Genomic DNA, 23,357 nt, shown 5'->3' on the forward strand with positions numbered 1-23,357 from the left:
TTTGCAAGAAATTTTGGATCGCATCCAGGAAGATGAATATTTTCTCAACAACATTATTACCTCAAAGGATAGCCCAAAAGGGGCTCAAAGGATATCAGTTCGACTCCATTGAGACAGTTCAAGTGGCGACGATAAAGACTTTCAACAGTATTCCAGAAACCGACTTCCAGCAGGCTTTTGATGGGTGGCATACGCTCCAAACTAAGTGTATCAATGCAGGAGGAATGTACTTTGAAGATTATTAAGTAATTGTAATGATAACTGCTATAAATTTTGATTTTTGGAACCAGTCCTGATACTTATTGTACAGATCCTGTAGTCTCTCTGACATATGTTTCAATATCATAAACTAGATGAAGAAACTGGCTTCTTATGTACTATTTGGCATATGGCGATATTATCAGAGGAATTAAAGGAACTGTATTAATGTATCAAATAGTTCTGGAAATGGAAATTCCAGTAATCTTAAGTCTTTATTTCTTTGTTCATGTCTTACAGCAAACTCAGAATGAAGATGTCACTTCTTCTCAAGACTTCTCAAGGTCTCCAGTGGCTGAAGTTCCCCCCTCAATAAGGAAAGGGAAACTGGATCATTTGAAAGATCGCATCCAAGCATTGAAAGAGCTTTATGAAAACAGAAATCAGGTATTATTTGTTTAGTTTATGTCACATCAGTGGTCAGAATTCCTTATTGGTTTCAATCTGCACCAGTGTTTACCTACCCATATCCTATGCTATATAAACCCAAATTTTTGCCTTAAAATTCCCTATGACTTCAAATTGCAGTGTTTATTATTACCTTCAATGTGCTGAAGATGGTTACTAATAGCTTAAATACAAATTCACCGATTGGGCCATCCATGGTTTTTAAAGCCCTTTTTTAATACCGTGACCAAAAACCTTAGTTCAGGTTCGAGTGTTACCCTTGCCCATGATTCTCATGTCGGAAATGGTGTTCAAGCATTTGAGCATTTCTGTGTTCCTCATGAGCTGAGTGAGGGATTTTATGGTCAACATAGTCCTTTTAGTAATCAGTCATCTTGATTTCAACATATTTTAGGCTAATAAATTTGCAGAATTTCTTGTGGCGTATTTATTCCACAGCAATAACTGTGTGGTGGAGGTACATTTTGACAATTTAATGGGTTATTTTATGAGTTGGCTTTTGGGTGCAGTTTGTCACTATTACAGAGCTTTAAGGGAAATAGTTATTTTATTAATTTTCATTTTTTTTCTGTGCTTGGTAGGCATGGAAATACCCTATCTATTGAGAGCATGTTAATTTTCCTCCTTGCTGGGGTCCAATTCATCCAAAATTTCTGCCCAACTCCATATTGTTGTCATTTATTTTGAAGCAGTGTCAGTTTTCTGTGGAAAGGTTGTAAGCACATATTTATGAAGTGACCAGAACCTATGCAACTGAATTGTCCCTTATACCATCAAACAAAATGAACAATTTTTTTAATTGATTCATGTGCTGTTAAGAAATATTGTTTGAATTTACTTCCATTGAAGATGGTAATTTTAGGTTTTTGTTTAACTGTTACATTTTTTTAGTTAATGGAACTTCTGGGTGATGAGGATGAGGAGTTGTCTTCTGAACATCATGCACTTCAAAATAAACTTGAAGATTTACAGCAGAAAAAAAGTCAGATGGACCAGTTGGTTCAAGAACTTAGAAGCCTTAATTCCTTCATGCCAGATGAGGATGGTAAGTACATCTAAAGTATGTGTACACCTTATGCAGGTCTCCCATCATAGGTTACAGGGGACTCCATATTTATCTTCATCTTAAAGCCGTTTTTATGACTCTTGGTACTTTTTTAAAAATCATTTGAGAAGCCATATGAAGTAACCAGAACCCCAAAACATTAATCTTAAATTCTAAACTTAATATTCAGAACAGAAGCTTTTTAGAATTTCATATTTTGTCCCTACATCATTAGGTATCACATATTAGATATAATAGTAAGCTATTCAAAATCATAGCTTTATCCTACAAGGAGAAAGTGAAACTACTTGTTTATGTATGAAAATTTGTAAAATTTTTAATTTTCTAATAATTACTCTGTATATATCAATGCTTCCTAATATCCATCCTGTGTGATTCCCTCCTATAATTGTGTGTTTAAAGCAAAACATCATCTGATAATGTAGACTTAGTGGTTCATTGATTGTTCTTATGACTGAAAGGGTGTCTTATTGTAAATATTCAATCTCTCGTTCCCTCTTTCTTGCATAACAGCTGCTGAGGCATCAAATGAGGCTGTCAGTAATGAGGCAGTTCAAGAAGTGAGCAATGCAGATAATGAAAATGAGCAACAACCTGAGCATGATATTCAGGAAGTACTAAAAAATATGGAGGAGTTAAAGCACATGAAGGAAAGGCTTGCCATTCTTCAAGGAATGATGAATGTTACAGCCAATCAAATTCAGGTTTGTGTGTTTTTTATTCATTAAATTATCTTATATTTATGCCCTAAGTTTTTACATCTCATCAATAAGAAGGAAGTCATTTTCCAACACTTGAACAAAATAATCCTTATTTAAATGCTTTACCAAAGCTATTTCCTCTACCTCCTCTAAGTGGAGCATCACATAAATCATATTACATTCAATCATTGTGTTAACTCCATACGGTATTACTATTTCCCTTCTGTTGTCTAGAACCTATGATTAGCCTGGTAGATGCATAAAAATATATTGCATGTAAATACCTAATTCTATTCTAAAATCCCAGTTCTATGCTTTGAATGTTCCTTCTGTATTTCATGGTTATTTGCGCCATAGTCATGATAGCATATTTTCAACAAAGACTCTATTTTGATTTTAGGCTTCTGGAGGAGGCTCAGATGGTGCTATTGGTGGAGACAAAGAAGATAATTCTGTAAATATAAGGTTGGTTGTAAACTTTTCTTTGTCTATTACTGTACTAAAACCTCATTATATTGATCTTAGAGGTGGTGGGTGGTAATTCTATGGCGTAGGGATGACAGAAAGTGGAAGTCTTTTTTTCCATGGAAAAGGAGTACACAACAAAAGCTTTTATGATGTCAAGTGCCCATTTTCATATGAAAGCCCTTAGTCCACCATCTTAATGCTTCCAATCGCTGTATTTAGAGAGCAAATGTGTCAGTGGTTTTTAGATTAGCTTGCCTTTAGCTCCCTCCCATTGAGTAAAGAAAGGTAAAACAGCCCCTCAAGCCAAAATTAAAGAAAGAACATGTTCTTTGTATTCCAGAAAGCATACTAAATAGTGCATAAAATTTGCAGGCCCTTTAGTTATGGCCGTTGGGTATCCACATAATTCTGGATTATTTCAACAAAATTTAACATTACCAAAGTGGAATATTGCACTTTTCATAACAGAAAAAGATAATTTTAAAAAGATACTAATGCCATGTGACTTTTTATTATTCCCAAAGGTGTAGGAACACCTCTGTGAAAAGCATATTTCATTATCAGCAGCCTGCGTAAGTGAACTGAACATGTTTCAACTTGTAATGGCTGCTGCTGATGGGATATTAGTCAAATAAATAAAACTTGTGGTAAATATGTTTTAGGCAATACTTGATATACAACGTAACTTAAAATTTAATTTTTGCAAATGTTATGCAAATAAAAATTTGATGATCACTCATTATTGAGCCTTCATCATAATTTATTTGCATGGTTTTAAGTGAATATCACCCTGGCCCATGTGTATTCACCTTCCTTCACATGAAGGAGAGCTGCTGGTGTTAGCATCAGGTCATCTGAGTTGTATTTGTTAATGGCCTCTAATTACCACATAGTAGCATATCATAGGATTCTGTTTTTCATTTGGCCAATTTTCCTGTTTTACAACACTGAGAATGGTTATTGTTGTGATTGGTTCTCATGGAAAAGTTATTTTTTTAATTTCTAATTATTTCATTCTCTTTCAGGAGAGAGAGGGAAAATAGCAGAGAGCAGCCAAATTCATCAAAACCAGATAATATCTCCTTAAGCTCTGAGGCTGGTTCTATCTCCAATTCTGATTCTCGACAGTTATATCTTTCAACTCAAGAACTGGAGAGAAAAACTTTGTAAGTGTACGCATAAAAAGTAACATTTTTTAATAATTTGAGAGAATTCAGAAAAAATGGTAAATTTTCTGGCTCATAGATATGTATTTCAGTGAGCTCTTGTTATAACATTTTTGAAGGGACCTTAAGTTCTGATTTAACCTGAAACACCAACAAACCAAGCAAGGTTCACGTTACATGGAAAATTGTAGTAGTTATTGCTGCATGTACCCACACAATTGCATTCAATGTAAGTATCAAGTAATGCCAAATGTAAAGATTGAAAATATTAATTTGTCCGAAAGAGCTATTACTCTAATACCCCTGTATGATCATTTCACATGACCATTTAGTTCACTCCTCAGAAAAGTTTACCCTTCGGTCTAAAATTTACTTTTTGCAACATATTTCTCATCGGTTGATATTACAGAATCATTCCAAGGGAGCCACAAAATTGGAAATTGCTCAATAAGCAAAGAAGAACTCTCCCCTTCCTTAATGATGTGCAGCTCACTTTCCATTAACCTCCCTTAGTGCTTGCAAATTCTTGGGAAACTCCTTCAAACATCTCTTCCTCCCCCAATTAATGAAATTGACTTTGTCCTTAAGTACACCCAACCACCCTGCGTGGAACCCTCCCTGGTGTTAAGTGGGTTCCCCCTTCTTTCCCACTCTCCATATTGACCATAATCCCAAGGGTATGGTGGTCATCAGCCGTGCTTCCTTCCCTCCCTCCCCCTACTAAGACTTCATTCCTTTACCAATACCCTTGCAGTTGTGTCCACTAACACTCAAGTATGCCTTGTTGGGAACACCACTCCAATATATGTACATCAGAGAAGTTCTGTTCTTTTTGTTTGTTTCCCAATCCTACGCCAACCCATCCCACCTTCTTATCCCTCCTTCCTCCACAGCCACTCTCCCCTCTTCCTCTCCTCCCAGATACCTACAGGGTATCAATACGTAAGGCATTCCTTCTTGTCGGTCTGTTCCTGAAGATGATGTAGTGGGTCTAAACCTGGTCACAATGAATTTTAGCATTGGAAAAGTGCTGTTATTTGCTCATTAATAATACACATTTCTATCTTCTAATAACACCTAATACTTTTACTCGGACTATTATGATAGCATGGCCACCAAAATTTCAAAGAAAACATCACTATAAAGCTTGCTGTGGTGGCCTCATGAAAAACAAAATAAGACATTCATATGTTCACTGTTATTCCTTTTTAACCATAAACTACAGCCATATTTTCACAACTACTTGCATAAATGAAATATCATTTGATTTAACATTGATCATCAAATATGAGAAAGTATTATAATAAAATGCATTTCAGATATTTTTCCTCTGGATTGTCTTCTCACACATTTTTTTGAGACTTTCTCTCACATTTTAAATTTGGTCTCTTATTGAATGAATAAAAAAGGTAAATATTGAATAAGTAGTAACACCTTTTCCACTAGGTATTGATTTAATACATGACGGGTTTCAATGTAATACATCAACCTCAGGTGAAAACTGCAGACTTGTATACATTTTAACCGCATGAAATGAATGAAGGGGGAATATGTGGTAAGAAGAGGGAGGGGAATTGGGAATGTGGTTTAAATAGAAGGGGAGATAGGGGAAGGGTTAGTAGAGGATGGTGAAATAACACATAAAAGTACAGCATTAAAGACATTTAACACAAAAGAGAAGGTCGGGATCCCACTTCAGTGAGTCATCTTGGTGCACCATATCTTATTCAGCAAGAAATGACAACTGAAGAGTAGTAGGTAGGTAGGTGGTCATCTGGTTCATGAGATTAAGATCCTAAAAACTGGTGGGAAAAGGAAAAAGGTTCACTGCCCTTGGCACACCGGTGGAGGGATGATGGGGGAGCAAAGGGGCAAGGGGCATCTGAGTGTTTCACAGCCAAATTATGCTCTAAGGGAATTTTATGGAAAGGAAGGTGAAGGGGACCTGTGTGTCATCTAGGAGTGGGGTGCTCTTCTTGACCCATTAGATGATTCTTAATTGTTCCAGCGCGTCTAACTTTTTCCTTTATTTAGCACATGAAGTACTTGCAAATTAAATTTGCAGTCATGGTTGGTTTGAGATTATGTTTGGCAATCATCGATGTGGGGTTGCCTAGGATTCTGCACTTTTCATTCTCTTTGATATAGGTGGAAAAGTTCCTCTTCATCTGGCCCTCGCATGTGGCTTTGCATTCGCACATTATTTCTCACACTCCACTTTTTCATGTTTTTTCAATGACGTTTTTATTGTTACATACCAGTTTCGACAAGTTGAGTAAACGAAGAGACCCTGATTATATCGTTTGTGATTGTGTTGGCTGTCTTGTGTGATGTGTTATATATGAAGGGGATTTTACATCATTTTTGGGTTTCTGTGGTCGGTAATAGTTGGCGAGGCGTGCTTTTGTTGGCGGCCAGCTTACTCCTTTTCTTCCAGGTAGTACATAAAACTGGTCATAAATTAAATATAATCTAGAGAAAAATGTTTCTAATTGATCATTATTATGTTCAAATTCTTCCTTGTTGTGCCTGAAACTACACAATTGGTAGACAAGGGGAAACCAAAACATGCCCACCATAATTTTTTACATGGGTTTGGACCAGAACCTGAAAGAATGAATGTGTGTTAACAAGTAAAACGTGCTTTCAATAAATGATCTAACTAGAGTCTACTGAAACCCAAATGTTCCTACCTCTTTGCCTCTTATGTTGTGAATTACCATGATATATGTTTGATCAAATTAGGTTTTCCTCAATGACATGCCATGTGATACCCTGTTTTTTAAGTTCTCAAATATAAAGAACTTTTTTATTTTTATTTATTCTTGTTTCGCTGGAATAAGGTGATAGTCTAAGTTAAAGTAAAATTACGTAAAATTGAACAAGAAGTTCAATTAATGGGTGTGAACTCTTAGTTCATGTTCTGTTGGTTTACCAGAATTGGCTTGAGTTTGGTCATTGTTAATTATCAAGTGACATGCTACATGGTCATTTTTCTTTATAAGCTGAAATAACTACTTCAATATAATATGCTTGCAAGTAAGGGAATTAAAATTTAGGCTCTAGTAAGGTCTATTGAGCTAAGGGATTATTTGTAATGAGTAGTACTTGTTTGTAAAAATAAATAACTTGGCCTTTACAGTTATTCATTGTTTTGCCCTATTTGGTTAGAAAATGTTAAAAGGTGTCACATTCAAAAAAGTATAAATGTTAAGGGTGAGTGGAATCCAAAATTCAAAATCTTTTTCTCCAAATCTATTATTTGAACCAACCTCATTAAAGTTGAATTTTGCATTTAATTTCTTATTTTATCAGTCAAATGAATTTTAGAGTCCAAATTCAATTTTATAAATTAAAAAAAGAATTTGTATCTATTAGAGCATTATCTTTCTCCTACAATCTATGTTTACATTTATAGTAATTAAAAATTAAAAGTGACTGTTTTCTTTATTTTTTGATCGAACTTTAATTACTAAATCCATAAGATATGGATTGTCATTCTGTATCTACTAAGGCTATCAGAACTCCAATGCCTTGATTTTGTAGGAGTTACCATCTGTTGAAAATTTTCGCAAATCATTTTCCACATCCCCTTTTTGAGGTCATGTTACTTTATATTAACATTGTAATTTATGTATAAGAAGATAGAGTACTGTATTGTGTGATTGATAGAGATCTGGAGGAGCAGTGGAGCATGTATTTTTAAGTTATTTATCTAGTGTCAAATTTTGGGGGATAATTCTGAAAGCATATTTTTTTAAAATATGGCTGATCAACCTGTAATCGATTTTTTCTTCTTCCAAAGAAAACTTCAGGAAGCCAAACTTCGCTTGCAACAACTGGAGAAACTTTTGGATGTGATGCAAGACAATCGAAAGGATGGTCCATCTCTCACTTCGGAGCATTACTCCCAGTTGATGCAGTCACTTGGGGATGAGGATGAGGCAGCTGGTGGGGATAGCACATTGGATGACACCAAGGTCCAAGAGCTGCTGGGGAATGTGGCAGATGACCAGTCATTGCACTCAAATTCTAGGAAGAGTTCTCGGAAAAAATATGGATCCATGTCTGCTGATGAGGCTGGTTCATTTCATGGCAGTCAGCAGATGCAGCAGCCGACAAGGTCAAGATCATCATCAATGCGAGATTGTGAGGCGACGGAAATTAGGCAGAATAGGTGAGTCCAAGTGATGGTAGCTACCTATAATTTTTGTTTTGTATTTCGTGACCCAGGTCAGTAGTTACTATATATCCTCTAAATGGATGAGTGGAGCTCATCTTGTTGTAGTTGTTTTCACATTTAGGAATGCTGTGAAACCTCTGCTAATGGCCACTTTCCATCAGCCAACCAACTTCCGAAATGACGACTTTTTACAGGCAGTAATTAATACTCAGTACGACTTGGCATTAACTGAACCTCCATTTGATGATTTCCTGTCAACATGGCAGTAGCCATGCCAAATTTTACCCCTTCATGTGAAATCTCCATGCCACAGGAGGCCAGGTGAAAAATTATTCCCCAGTATTAGCGAGATGGCAGGTGAGACAGAAGTTGAGCCATCCTCAATGATGATTACAAGTAAACTGAGTCTAGTGTGGTTCAGGGCAGCAATCAGCTGGTGTATCCAAACTGTAGTTAATGCAAAAAAATATGCATATAATCAAAGACGGGGAAGTCAAATCGCAAGTTAAAAATTAGGGAAGAAATTTTAGGGCAGCTGACAATAGCTTAAAAATCCTCTCCTCTTTTATTGGGCATGTAAAAATGGGGAGTCATCTTTCTTCAGTCAGAACACATCATTATGACAGCAGAAATTTACATGATATCTTCCTCTAGCCTTTTTGTAATTTGTTCATGTAATGGTATCCTATAACTCTGGGATAATCCCTTGTAAGAAATATGAAAGTGTGGTTGCCTCACGCTATTTCTCTCTCTGGTATGTGCATCCCTTCTGTTTCATGCTAAACTCAAAAAGGAAAAAATAGCTTATACCTTTCAGACCAAGTGAAAGAGATGGCAGTCATCCTACAACTTTCAATAGTGGGTGAAATAATCCAACTTTATGATAGATTTCTCCAAACCCTGATAAGTAAGTGCGATTGAATGGAATGCTGTCCCTTCCCCCAAAAGCAGTACATGATTAAAGAGTAGATCCCAAGCTAGCTCTACAATTTGACTTCATGCTCTGACCTATGAACTTAGAGGCAGAGGATGGGTTGACTTATCTAATCTGATGATTTCTGAGAATGGCAGAATGATACATGAGAGGGAGAAAAAAACTGAGCATGGTAAAGAGGTTTGTACAGTATTTCAACCAGTTGGTTCTCTACCTTTGGAGCATTCATGCGCCTGTTTTTGTTGCAGTATTTGTACAATCCATTGTTTGAGTGTCGTTTAATGTCTGTCCTTTCCATATGTCAAAGAGAAACATGGAATTGTCAAGTCTAGTGAGCAAAGCAATGTGAACAAATGCAGTGAATGTGGTTGGTCTGAAGAAAACTTGCCAAAAGTAACAAATTCAGGAAAACACAGATTTTGTGCATTTTAAAATTTAAGGATGACCTGCTCCAGGATTGTAAAAGTGAAGAGGAAGTGCCCATGAAGAGAATTTTGACGATGGTTCCTAGTTAGCAGTGAGAGCATTTTACAATCATAATATAGCAATGTTGATATCCTTCAAGAGATGTGTTCTTGTCATAAGGGACTCCTTTGTTCAAGCTTTCTCTTCCAATACAAGCTGCATTATCAGAAATGAATAAAATGTCTCCATTTCTGCTGCGCATTCATTTATGTTAGCAGCTCCTTCACTTCCCACTTCACAGGTCATCACCCTGTCCATTCCCTCCCCTTCAACCGTCAGCAATTGAATTGTTTATCTTGTGTCTGTTATTTTCTATATCTTGACCTTAGGCAATGGACAACTCATTTCTTGGTTGTACCGAGTCTCAATGCTGTAGGATTCAACCCTATTTCTTGGATTTTGGTTGTTGTTATCTTAAGTGTTTTAGTAACTCTTTTGTACTATGACTAAGTTGACTGTGTATATGTTTAATTTCACTGCAGGCCTTCATCGCCACTATCTACAGAATTAAGCATGGAAGCTCTGCAGGCAATGACCCAGAACTTGCGTGAGCAGGCCATGACAATTCGGTCTGAGCGAGACCGTCTGGCTGCAGTCAAATGGCAAATATCTCAACGTCGCAGGACTGAGCCACTTCCTCCGTCCCCACCGCCTTCTTCATCGGCATCAACGTCATCTGCTTCCTCATTTGTCCGCCGAGTCAAGAACCGCAATGCTGTGGTTAGTATTCAGTTAACATTGACAATATCCATGAGAAAGGTGCCAAATGGTAAAATATCAGAACTGGTGTCACAGGAGAAAGCAAAGGTAGCACATATGCGTATAGGTACAGCCAGGATGCAATCAAATAAGGAGGGTGAATGTTGTGGGACTACTGACTCACAAGGAGACTCCTCTATAACCTTAAATTTTGGGCAACACTATGGTTTCGTATGGTGGGCAGAATATACATGTACAGTAGAGTATCAGTTGTCTATGGTACCTGATGGGAATACCATATCAAATAATTTAAAATTATGGTGAATCAGTATACTATATTGGATTTTCAGGTGGTATAAGCCATTTTAGAGGCATTCTTAGTAATAATCTCACATGTGCTTGTATCTTACTGCGAATTATGGTATTTTACTCCCTCTTGTTCACCATCGTTTTCATCCTTTTTATATCATCAAATTTACCCTTTGATAAATTCCACTTAAAAGTTACTGTTTGTGGATTACTTCCATTATCTACACTTCATCATCAGAGATTCCAAAGAATCAGCAATGGTTGCTTATGTGAACATAAACTCTTATTTCTCAAAATTTGTCCATATCATATTTCCCTACCTATTACATAAGTCACGCATAATATTAAAGGCCTTAAAAAAGTGACATCACTATTGTCCTCATTGAACCAAATTTGTAAATATATCAGTTAAATTAGTCTTCAAGGTAACACTGTTTAAAATTAAGTTTATTCAGTGTCTGTTGAATGTGCTTCAGAAATCTTTATCACCCAAAGACTTCAACAACACTGTCAGAAAACTTTTGGTTAAATATTTTTTTCAGTGTTACTCGAAAGATTAATTTTATTCAATGACAGTTTAAATTCAAATGCATATGTGTAGATACAGTAATTAGAAAATGTAGCTCCATAGATTTTGACTTCTATACCATGCCAAGTAACCTTTAAAGTCTGGAGTTCGGACTGGACCTGGTATTCGCACCGGACCTGTAGAGGCTGTCTACTAGTGTCCCGCCCAAATTCACTAATCTCTTCCAAAACGAAAGATAATAGCAGAGAAATAGGCCCTTGGCACTCTTAAACTCTGGCTGAAAAATGGCTCTTATGAGTGGTGTGTGGTCAACTGAGCCATCACTTCAGGTATTCCAGTAGTCTTTGTCCCTCATCATCCTTATCCATACCCCCTGGCAAAAAGCTGACAAATCACTGTTAAAAACCTCCCCTACTCCCAAGCATTTGGTTTGGCTCGCCTCTATCAATGTTTTTGTAATTATATTTGCATATGACAAAGCTTTAGAAAGCCAGTTAGCCAAGGGATTGAAATCATTGCTGAGGGAATTATAGAGTTAGCGTGATAGGCGTGGATGTAATCAAACATACTGGACAATGAAGCTAATGGGGTTCTCAAGAAATAGGAGGCCTAATTTAAACAAAAATTGTAGGATATAAACTAAAACAGAGGTAGAAGTATTTTAGATGAAGTGTAAAGGAAGTATATTAGATGAAGAAAGGCAAAGTTGTAATAGTATCAAAAGAATTGCATTAGGTAAATAGCTTAGCCTATTCAAATAGGAAGGGGTTGACGTCAGGCACCTTAAGTACATGTGTAAAGGAAAAGCTGTTGAGGACTTTGATTGAGTCTGGTATGCTATAGTCCTGAAAAATTTTCCATATTATCCTCTTTGCCTTTGTTTTAACGAGGGCAGTTTTAATATTTTTGCTTGTATGTATAATTAAATGTACTTGATTTTGCAGAGCCTGGATACACAATCCTGTCGGCAGATGTTTCTTCAAGCCGAGTTGCAGGCAAAGCGGCGAGAGCTGGAAGAATTGATGAAGAAAGATCGTGGCCATCAGACATCGATCAACCAAGATGTTTGCAGTGAAATATCTGCAGGAAAATCTGAAGTACCTGGTAATGTTATATGACTTTTAATATTATTTATTGATTTGCTTACAGTGTTTGCTTATTTTTTCATCGTTATACACTGTGGTATGATAAAATTAAGATCATTGCTCTGTACTAAACTTCTTTTAAAGGTTTTACTTGAAATTAATTGCCTTTGCTAACCACTATGTGGGCAAGTCATGTACATACCCCCCATGCATGTCTATCAACCTAAATAAAAAATATGTATTAAATTAAATATATACCTTCATGTAATTGTTTTATAATTAATCATCAATTTTATGTTTGCATGAAATCATTTAGTATGATTGTAATTTCAAGGCTTCAGCCATGTCACTGTTGAAGGAACCACAACTAATGCTACATGGGGTGGTTCTACTCAAGGTACTTTGGATGACTTGGCAGAGCGGGACATTGAAATTCAAGATCAAAGTGGAGGATACTCTAGGTAAAGTGTGAACCTTTTTCATTCATGTATCTCTAACTCTACTAGGGATTCTACAGGGTGCGGCGCTTTAATCCGGACAAATTTCAATTTGAATTTTCTGCCATATCGTAGTTCCACTGGAGGTCGCGATTGGCATTCTTGAAAGCTATAGGCATCTAGTGAACAGTCATACCCTCAAAATGGCCGAGATGTTACGTACAATTGCGGAGTACAATTGAAGAGCCACTATTATTGAAAGTGTTTGCGCTGGGCATTATATTTTGAATAATAGTTCGATTCTTTTGCTACCCCAATCAACTATTCGCGATATTGTGGCTAAGTGTAATGCTTTGAAGAAGTCTGGGGAAGGTTTTGCTTACCCGGCGAGGAAATCTCATTCGAGGAAACGCGTGCTTGTCCGAATTTAAGCACTGAATCCTGTATTTATCCTCAATATAAAATGTTACTGCCAAGTACATGTAAATTTAAAAATTCTGTCATAGATTTACTCTAGTTTTCTTTCTATTGCTGACTAATATCTCAACCTTTAATCAGTACTGCATGTTTTTAGTTGTCTGTTCTAATCAATCACATTTTTATGATGACGATTTTAAGTTTTCTTCTACTTGAAACAAAAGGGAGGACTCAAATAGTCCTTGAAATGGCTATACTTCAAACCTCATTGCATTTTACTTGAATGACTCGAGGGTTAATTGCTATGAAAAACCTCATGAATGAATCATAAGAAAGTATTCATTTAATAAAAATTGGATCAATATCATATGCTATGCGGGTAATTCGACACTTATGGGGGAGGTCAAAGATGATCAGAAATATGTTATTCCAATTTAATAAATTATTTTAAAAAACTAGGACAATATCTATAGGGAAAACTAAATGCATGAGAGTGTCTCCATATCCTCTCGAGATGCAAATGAGTAATAAACAGCAAGATTATAGAAAATTAATTAAATTAAAATGCCTAAGAACTACTGTGACAAAAATTGGAAAGTCCAATCTGGTAATGAAAGAGCAAATTGACAGCCAATAGAATAACTGCCTATCTGACGTATAATATGTTGATGGAAAAACAATCACTTATGGAAGAGCACCAAAGTAAAAATGTTTGTATTCTGTTTAATCTATGAAAGCTATAGAAATTCAGAAATCAGGCATAAGGAAATTTTCAAAGGTATGCGTAAAAATATGAATATATTGCTTGAAAGCCACAGGAAAATATATTGAAGACTGGCACCAAGGCTGACAAATGCTGAAATGATGAAGTCCGTGCTTGAGGGAATATGTCGTAAGCAGCATTAGCAAGTTGTGGCTGTTAGCCAAAATGGGAGCATGAAAAATTTTCCCACAATGTAATTCGAATTCAAGCAATCATAAAAATATACTTCCCTTAGTTATGAATTTAAGAAAATCTATGAGTATCTGTTCCAAAAGCTACCAGAAGGTCACTTATACAGTATCTTGGTATCTGGCATGCACTCATCAATAGATTGTTAAGTAGAACATGAAGGTTGTCTGTTCTTGTACTAATATGCTACTGGGAAAGAATTTTAGTTCATTGGCTGATTTTGAAAGGTTTAATCACTCTTGGGATAATGATGCTGAAGTGCCATGGGATGCTTGAAAAACTTTAATAATAGTGCTGTCTGAAAAATGAATAAAAACCATAATTAAAGTTTTTGCCTTTTGTTGGACATCTTACAGATTTGTAACTGAGAAGAATTGTGTTGAAAAAATGGGTAACTCCCAATAAAATTAATGTATATCCCAAAGGCCTTCAGTCTTGTACAGTTACAGAAGATACTTTGCAGAGCTTCTGTATTGTTATTATTATTAATCGGTAGTGTACTGTTTAAGGTAGGTTTTGTATGGAAACAGGTTATACATGCCAACATTTCTTTGCCTGGGCTAGCAAAACAAGCTTAAATGTACAATATTTAATACACATTTTACTCATTACTTTGATTGTTATGATGTGAATCATGTTCACAGTGATGAAGGAAGGAATGATGATGAGACGAAAGAAGGAACTAACTTCCATCAGTCATCAGCCTTTCAAGATCAAAGGATGACACAGTTGAACGTCAGCATGGCCAGAGAACAACAAAATATCAGATCGCAGTCTGCTCAGAGGTGAGAATCAAGAAATTTTTAATGAATGCTTTATCTTTATTAATTACATTCATATAGGAAAGTTAGGTTCACCTTAGGTAGTTCATTTCAGATTGAAATCCATTTTGGTTTTTACTGTTGATGATTGAGTTGTTATTGTGCTGTAGTTAGTCTTCTCTTATCTCCAGTTTACTTTCCCCTCTTGGAGGTGCAGGCAAATCACAATGTTTATCCTCACAACAATTTTTCCTAAGGAGTGCTATAAGGTTTTATAAGCATTATGTAAATTTGTGTGCCTTTCAAGGAGATAGCAATTTTGTGTAACATTGTGACTTCATTTTTTGAACTGAATAGCTTGTACAAATTATCCTTGTTACCTCTGCGATAAAAATATGCATATGCCTCTTCACTGGAGTATTTTCATTGTTGTTGAAATATATACTCATATATATACTTTATTTTTTATCAGCTTCACTTTTTTAGTAAACATATATTAAGTTTGTTCTTCCCTGCTTTCTTAGTTTTTATTTTTCCCTTCTTTTTTCAATACGTCAATCACTAGTTAAATATTCATAGAATTGAAACTATAAAAGTGATCCAATAGCATAAATGATATTTTAGTGATTTTATTAGTTTAAAAAAATTAATTTCATGATTAACACCATGGTTAAAATTGCCTGTGTCCTCTTGATGACAAATGCGCATCCATGCCTCCCTTTACATGACAAATAAGAACTCATTGGAATTGGGGGACTAATTATGTTAATGGTTACATTACTTTGGCAGGGATATGCTGAACATTTCTTTAGATTCGCAAGGGAGGTCAAAAACATCCATTCACTCGAATAACAGCAATAGCAGTACAAGTTGCACATTGGGTAATGTCAATTCCAGTTTGCAAGGTGTTAGCAGAAGCTCACATGGAAGATCTCCGGTACGGATGAGCCAAGGGCACATGCAGCAGCCTCAAGCTAACAGCACCCCATCTCGGAATCAAATGCCCGCCACCTCGCATAATGTCTGGAAGAAAGATTCACATGGTGAGTTCCTTCATCCCTTAATTGTCATTGCATTCAATTTGTTCCAAAATTGTGGCACATTAATCCTGCTGGATTCTCTTACTGTTGCACTGTTAATAAGTTGAATCAATGTAATGTCGGTGTACCTCAGTTGTGCTAAATGTTACAACTATGAATGCTTTCACATTTACCTTGCCTATTCTCTCTATTAATAACATTTGGACTAAGGGCAACAATTCTGTCAATTTTTTCAAGAATGTATCATACAAACTTCAAAAATGGCTTGTTTGTAAAAATCTAACTCTAAAATTAATAGTCATATTTCAGTTCATTGACAATCCTGAAAATCACTAAAATAGTAAATATTTCTACTTATAAATTTGGCATATCAGAAAGGGTACATTAAAATATTAATTTTTAGTCACTTCTGCCTCGAGTTCATTTTATTAACAGGAACTATAATATGAAATATTATCAACATGGTTAAGGTGTGCTGCTAATAATCTTTGTTGAAACCAAACTCAACATGTCGCAACACCAATGGACTCCAAGAGAAGTTACCATCCAGGATAAATTGAAGATATTACTTATAAACCATGCGCTGAAAACATATTTTGTATCTTTGTGGTTTTTATAATTTTTTCTTTTGGTGGATCTGATTTTTTCTGTTGGTGAAATGTTATGTTTTTGTGGATATTCTTTCAAATGTTAATAAGTAAGAACAGGAATTTTTAAAGCAAAATGTTGCAGCAAAGTATTTTCAAAGGAAAAATCCTTCTACCTCATGAAAAACTTGGAAATTACCTACTTTTATTTTAACTGAAATAAATTGAAAATTTGTTTTTTAATCCATTCATTCTGTTCATTACATGATAGTTGTATTAGTCATAGCAATGTGTCTCATGTATAATAATTTTGTTTGTCAGAAATTGGTTTGTTCTATACAAAGAAAACAATTAGTCTGCACTATTTATAAGGTTCAGAGTGTTCTTTATTTTTTACTTGGCAGAAGGAGCCCCAAGAGCAGTTTGGACTCCATCTGTTCATGCACGGCAAGAGAACCTATGCTCAGCAGATGAATTAGTTGCAGACAGTAGTGCAAATAGTCATGCAGCTGGTCCACCATCATCTTTCCCTTCTGCACCACCATCTGTGCATCATCTGCCCCAAGGCAATCCACCCAACACACTTCCACCTGGCTCATCGTGGTGGCAGCAGCAAGCACAACACGTACGTTTATTTTTACATGGATGAATTCTCTATTTACCTTCAAAGAACTTCACTCTTGACACATTATACATGCTAATCAATGCTTATACTATTATCTTGGGATGTATTGTGTTAGATACCAGATGTACCAGTCTAGGACTCCCCTAAATTCATTTCTATGAGGTGATCAATATTTTACGAAAATTGGAAATACTATTGCAATGGTATCTTTAATTAGTAACCTATTTCCCTGTGCATAAGACCCTCTATGATTTTCCTAGTTAGAATTAATGAAAAATTCCTAGATTAGGCTGAAGAGTATTTTAATTTTTACAGTCAATAGGATGAAAATAGTAATGGTTCATTGAAAGATTTTCAACAATATAAATGTTTATTCATTGTAGAATCAAAGAAGCGTCAATACTGCTGCTAAAATCATGTACGCAGTTATTATCTCTCTGGAATTCTCTAACCTTTCTTTCGTATTCCAGTGGCATTTTTGTGCTATTGTAGTTCTGGCTTGAATTGAGAGACCATTTCTCTTTGTGAATCCTTTTGACTGCAGTGTTGTCTCAGAAAAATCAGCAATATACATTCCTATCGCTAATTTTCTCATTCGAATCAAATCATTTTTGTTGAAACAGTAATCCTCTAGTGTTTTATCCAGCACATGTTCCCCGAGCTTTAGCCATTTAGGAGCACATGAACATAAATTTTTTTCACTCCTATCTGCATTCTTTAAATCGATTTTCTGCTCCCTCCATTCTGAAATGTATCATCTTCTCAGTTGGCTGTGGGCCAAAATGCCTTTCAGCTGTCCTGTTTCCATGTTCTGAAGCATTATTCACGACTTCAAGTTTAAATGCGATACTGTGTGACAATCTTCCCTCTTTTGATCTACTTTTTTGAACTAACCTCATAAATTATTCAGTTTGTGTCAGTTTATTCATGAGTATTCTTTGATACTAAAACTAAGTTGATTAACAACTGAATCCCTCTCAGCCAGTCTCACATTAACCAGCCAACTTTATCCACTCCTGGCCCCTCCAGAGAGTGAATCATACAAATCACATGTGCGAGCATGATTTGGAAAGCAAAGATTCAAAGGTTTGGAGAGTTTTCATTTAACAGGCAATAGTTTCATTTGTCATAATAGAAATATTACAAACAACATTTTTCAATATTTTTATTCAATGTATACCTCTGAAATGGTATTTTGAATATGTTTCGTGATTAATTGGCCATTCAATTATCTGGCCTTGGAGCTAAGATCATACTATTTGGATAAGAGAGTGCTCTGTATCTTTTTTTTGGTTCTCTTTCTGGCTTTTTTTCTTTGTCTTTGTGGCTTTTTTTTCTTTTTCATAACATTTCCATTAATGTGACTTATTTTCCTTCTTCGTCTTAATCTTCAAAACGTAACCTCACCAAGGTTCAGACATAATAATTTAATGTGGCCCTGCTGTGGCATTATTTCATTTTTCTTTGACCTTAGCCCACTTGCTGGGACCCTTCAAAGGGGTTACATTGTTAAAATTCCCTGGTCCCTGTCTTTAGAAATTTAACAAACTTTTTTTTATGGTATTTTCACACCATAAATCCTCATCAGGTCCCTTAATATATCATTCTGTTTTATAGGTTTTGGGAAGTATTTTGGTCACCTAATCTAAAACTAGGGTTTACCTGTTGCCCACAAATCGTGTCAACCAGACAGTTGCATACAAGTATTATGTTTTGCTGATTTGTTATTTTATTAATTCATGGGTGGTTATTATTTATATAATGCTTCTCTCATACCCTGTGGGCTCTGTGAAATCTAAAACTTGTCAGTATCTTGAGGCTCTGTGTCACAGTTTCTAATGGTTAATGTGCATCTGGCATTCCTCTTAGTAACCATGGTAACCTGCCTCGCAGCAGATGGGGTACTGCTGCCAACTGCCCTCTATGCCTCTGGGCATCTTAGAACTTGAGCCTTCATCTAAGAACTTAAAAAACGCTTAGCCAAATTCATTTTAAAACCCCTGGCCTAAACTTGTTTCAGCATTAAAATGACAACCAAATGTTGATAGGATCGCAACAATTTGGAAGTCTTTCAATTTGTAATTTAAACTGCAATCGGAAATCTAAACCATTGTAGACACTATGATGCTGAAAAATATATGCTCATGGAAAAACATTGTTAGGATGCTTGATGAGAAGCAAGGCATCTGTTTACTGCATTGGAATACAATATGACAAAATGAGAGGAAGTAAAAGTTCACATCTGCTGACCATGCATGCCATATGTCAATTCAGAAACTGATTATTGTTTACATGATCCCACTGGAAATATTATTGTATTGGATATATTTGTAATGAATAATTTAAGCAACAGAGAGTTAATGCTAAACAGAAATATAAAATTAGACTTTATTTGAATCCAATTCCATGGCATATACAAGATTTTGAGAGGCATGTGAAACTAGCAACTCAAGCAGTTGTTTCCATTTTAAGTTGGCATTTAAGGGCATGAAGGCATTCTCATTCATAACGAAATTCTCTACAGGTGGCACTTGAGTAGAGAGAAATCCTTGGTAGGGGTTATAACACACCACAGGTCCTTCATAGTCCAAAGAAAAGAGCTGCTCGACAATTAGCTGATTTTTTAGAAAGTTTTATCAGTGATAATGTCAAATGAAACTATCATGTTGTTTGTTTGGACCTCATGACTGTAGTGCCCTGACCCGCACAGGCCCACCCTTGCTTCTGCACAGCACAAACCTGCTCTCTGTTGATCACCAACATCATGTGGAGTCTTGCTCTTGGCGTGAGAAATCAATGCTAAATCACAGAGGTGCATTCCATTAGTATGGAAGAAAAGGAATTTAGCATTGGGTTTGTCTGAGTTCCCACTACTCTGGAGTGAGCTGGCAAAAGAATTATTCTGATTTTAAAATAGTACTGTCATGTACATTCATATGTATGTACTGACTGTAAGATATTTGCAATGAATTACTAAGAACTGGTACCAAATGCTGGCTTTATAATGTTTGGCCAAACCTGCTCATGATGGAGCAGTTAAAACAGCTATGCACAAAAAGTTATATGACCAAACCAAAGTTAGTAATCAACGAGTGAGCAACTGACCGACTAGACTCACAGGACTGGACTCATAAACTATACTGACTGGCTACCTGGCTTCCTTGCTTGCTCATGATTGGATCCTTTTTTAGAACATCAGGGATTGTTTTCATCATTGTCTTTTCTGGCTAAGTGGTGAGAGTGAGATGAAGAAGTGGAATCAAAGACGAATCGGTTACCCTCCAGGTCACTCCCTTCTTGCACGATTTCCCTTCCAATTAATTTTTGTATTTTTAAGTTTATCACCTCTGGAATACTTAAATTGAAAGTTGTCGGTTTGTCTTTGGCTCTGGAATATCTGCCATGCTCTTTTTGAGGTACTACAAATGTTAACCTGGCTTAGTTTTTTCAAGAGTGATGCAAAAAAAATTTCTGTTAGATGCAAAACCTCAAGAAATTGACCAATATTGAAATACTTTCAAAGGAGCCATAGGTTATGGGAGAGAAATGTTTTGAGTGATAAGATTCAATGAATCATGTAACAAAAAGTGAAAAATCAGTCCACACCAGTATGTATGTTCATCATAAATTATAATGTAGGCTCTAGTGACTGGGTTGTCTTAAAGGCTGTTTAAGCAATTCAAAAAAATCATTGTTGTAGGAAAGAAGGAAGTGAAAAGAAAGTCAAAATTATTTTATTTTTATGCAAGGCATAATTGAAACCTTTTGTATTTCCATACATTTTTTGAGGTTGCTTACAGTGTGTGACTTTGTGCCAAACCAATTTTTCCATGTTTGACAATAATTGTTTTTTTTTTCTTTTTGCCTTGATGCTTGTGGTCCTCTATCTAGTTCTTTTATCAACAGTTGCAAAATCAGCTCGAGGCCACGTCCTCACTGTGCCAGTCCCTCATGACGGAGCAGCAGCACCAAGCTGGCGGACAAGGTTGTACTTTACCTGGAATGCCTGGTGGATATAACTTGGCCCACCCTCACCCAATTGGTTTTGCGACTCCTCCAGCCCCATCGTCATGGCCATTTCCCAACATGGCATCCCCTTGGATGCTGACGCCAACGTCCCTCCTTCCCAGCTCCGACCATTCCCCTTCCTCGATTACCCTCCACTCATGTGCCTCCCACCAACTCCAACAGCAGCAGGTCCTCCTGACCCTTAGCCAGTGCTGCCATCTACTCTGGCTTCAGCATCGTGAGCTAGCGTCACTGCAGGCCACTGTCCAAGGGGTACTTATCCTACCTACCACTCAACTCTCTCTGACTGTTAACCATAAAACCCTTCTCTCAAATGTGGTAATTAGATTATTAATTTTGTAATGATATATGTGTGTGTACACTAGTGTGTAGGTTTTGATATTCTGGGTTTCGATTAACTCAAATTTAAACTTCTAGTTTCTGGTGTTCTTTGACTATCCTAAATCTGGCAAATTCTTCTATTCTTCCCCCAAAATCCAACGCTAATGCCTTTGGTGTAATTAGTCCATTAGCTAGCTAGTTGCTTTTCCTTGTGAATGAAGGTAGTCATGATGTTCAAAAAGTTGTAATTGGGATACAATCAAATGCCCAAATGGTAAAAATTGATGCTTGCTTACAAATATTAGCTGGACATCAATTTTGGAGTAGTAATTGATATGATAATTTTATCCTTATATTGTATTATAGGTAATGTATCTCATTAACCAACTAATTACAGCTACTCATTTAAATGGGCATACCAATGCAGTAGTATAGATGCATTTTTTTACTTAATCTTCACATAACACTGTAGTTTGAAACTCATAGAAATCTATGGATAGGTAGAAAAATGATGGGTGTGGGCACCTGTGTAAAATAAAAATTATCATGCTGTCATGCAAGAATTTATAACACCAAAGACACTAATCATCGCTCTTATTATTATTTATACTGTTAATATATATTCCAGTGTGCTTTATTTCTTTTTAAAGAGTAATTAATTTTCATTTGTTTAATAGAATCTTAAACAATCAAATGAAGCAATAAAATTTCCACATTGACAATATCTATTCGATGTTTTTGCATCATTTCTCAAGCATACATGAATGCTCACATTTTTGAATTTTAGTGTTTCCACATTTAATTGTGTCCAGCATTGGTTTGGTTTTGGCTTTATTATAATCACCATCCAAGCCACTCTCCCGTTTTTCTCATATGGCTTCCTTTTCCCATCTCACCGCTCATTTCTTCCGCACCATATGTCTCTAGATGGGGTTTGTCTAGAGCTCTTGGGGTCTCCGTATCCTCTCTGACTCAATGATTGATTGAGACTTTTTTCCTATTTTGTACAGAAACCAATGTACCAAAAGTTAATGGAATGTCTCTGAAAATATTTGATGAAAAATATTTGGTCCTAAATTCTCAAGTGTCAGATCAAAAGTAGTTAATTCAAAGTTATGAAACATAATGGTTTCATGGACTTGTTAATAATGATGGGCATTTGTTTGTTTGCTTTCACTTTTTATGAAGTATAGCAGAATTGGATGGAAGAGTTAAATGAATAGTGTCTTATGGGTGTATTTATGATATTATATATATATTTTTTTTCAAATATGAGCATAAGTCGATTAGTAATTTATAGATGATGTTAAATAGTTTTTTTAAAGCCTTAAAATGGATACTGTATAATCAAACTAAAAAAAATATTCAGTCCATTAGTTCTTTTATCTGGAACCAGATAATATCCTGAACGTTCTTTTTTCAGTCTTTTATTTAGAATTGTTTTCATGATGTTCATATTTCTAATACTGGACTAACCTATATCGTATGGACCATATTTAAAAGTTGTTAGTTGGATTAAATTCTCATTTGAGTTCTCTTGCCGGTAAAGTAATGCATGCTTCAAATTCCAGTACCTCTGCTATGCCCAAGAAGAGTGCTAACAGGTCCAATACCTGCACGAATGATTGAAATTATTTACAAAGCACAAAAAACTGGATGGAGAATAATAGAATTTGTATGTGTTTATGAATAAGAGATGCTAAATCTAACATTTCCATTTTAAAGAAAAGCAAAATTTCTCCTTATTTTGGGTAATCAAGTAAAAGCACAAAGCCTGTCTTGGTTCGTTCATCTATTATCAAGAGGGATATCCAGTGGTATCATTTTTAGTGGTTTTTCATATGAGATATCCTTTTCAGATGTATTGCAATTATGCATTGTTTAAGTATATATTGTTTTCAACTAAGTCTCTAAAAC

The 23,357-nt window shown here is 35.8% G+C and overlaps 1 protein-coding gene across 2 annotated transcripts in view; it reads left to right on the plus strand.

Moving 5' to 3' along the window:
- cmb (combover) overlaps positions 1 to 23,357 on the plus strand; it is a 42,938-nt gene that overhangs the window by 17,552 nt on the left and 2,029 nt on the right. Inside the window, exons 9-21 of one of the 2 annotated variants that reach the window (XM_071597092.1) lie at positions 499 to 645; positions 1,558 to 1,711; positions 2,246 to 2,436; positions 2,834 to 2,898; positions 3,927 to 4,067; positions 7,873 to 8,244; positions 10,132 to 10,369; positions 12,131 to 12,290; positions 12,606 to 12,732; positions 14,722 to 14,862; positions 15,736 to 15,881; positions 16,870 to 17,090; positions 20,997 to 21,371. In XM_071597092.1, coding sequence (XP_071453193.1) covers positions 499 to 645; positions 1,558 to 1,711; positions 2,246 to 2,436; positions 2,834 to 2,898; positions 3,927 to 4,067; positions 7,873 to 8,244; positions 10,132 to 10,369; positions 12,131 to 12,290; positions 12,606 to 12,732; positions 14,722 to 14,862; positions 15,736 to 15,881; positions 16,870 to 17,090; positions 20,997 to 21,371 — 2,478 coding nt within the window. Of the gene's footprint in view, positions 1 to 498; positions 646 to 1,557; positions 1,712 to 2,245; positions 2,437 to 2,833; positions 2,899 to 3,926; positions 4,068 to 7,872; positions 8,245 to 10,131; positions 10,370 to 12,130; positions 12,291 to 12,605; positions 12,733 to 14,721; positions 14,863 to 15,627; positions 15,882 to 16,869; positions 17,091 to 20,996; positions 21,372 to 23,357 lie in introns of both variants that reach the window. The other variant, XM_071597091.1, reaches the window with a different exon arrangement.

The sequence above is a fragment of the Hetaerina americana genome, unplaced genomic scaffold, assembly GCF_022747635.1.
Source record: "Hetaerina americana unplaced genomic scaffold, ioHetAmer1.1.p SCAF_8, whole genome shotgun sequence".
In the NCBI taxonomy this organism is placed as follows: domain Eukaryota; kingdom Metazoa; phylum Arthropoda; class Insecta; order Odonata; family Calopterygidae; genus Hetaerina; species Hetaerina americana.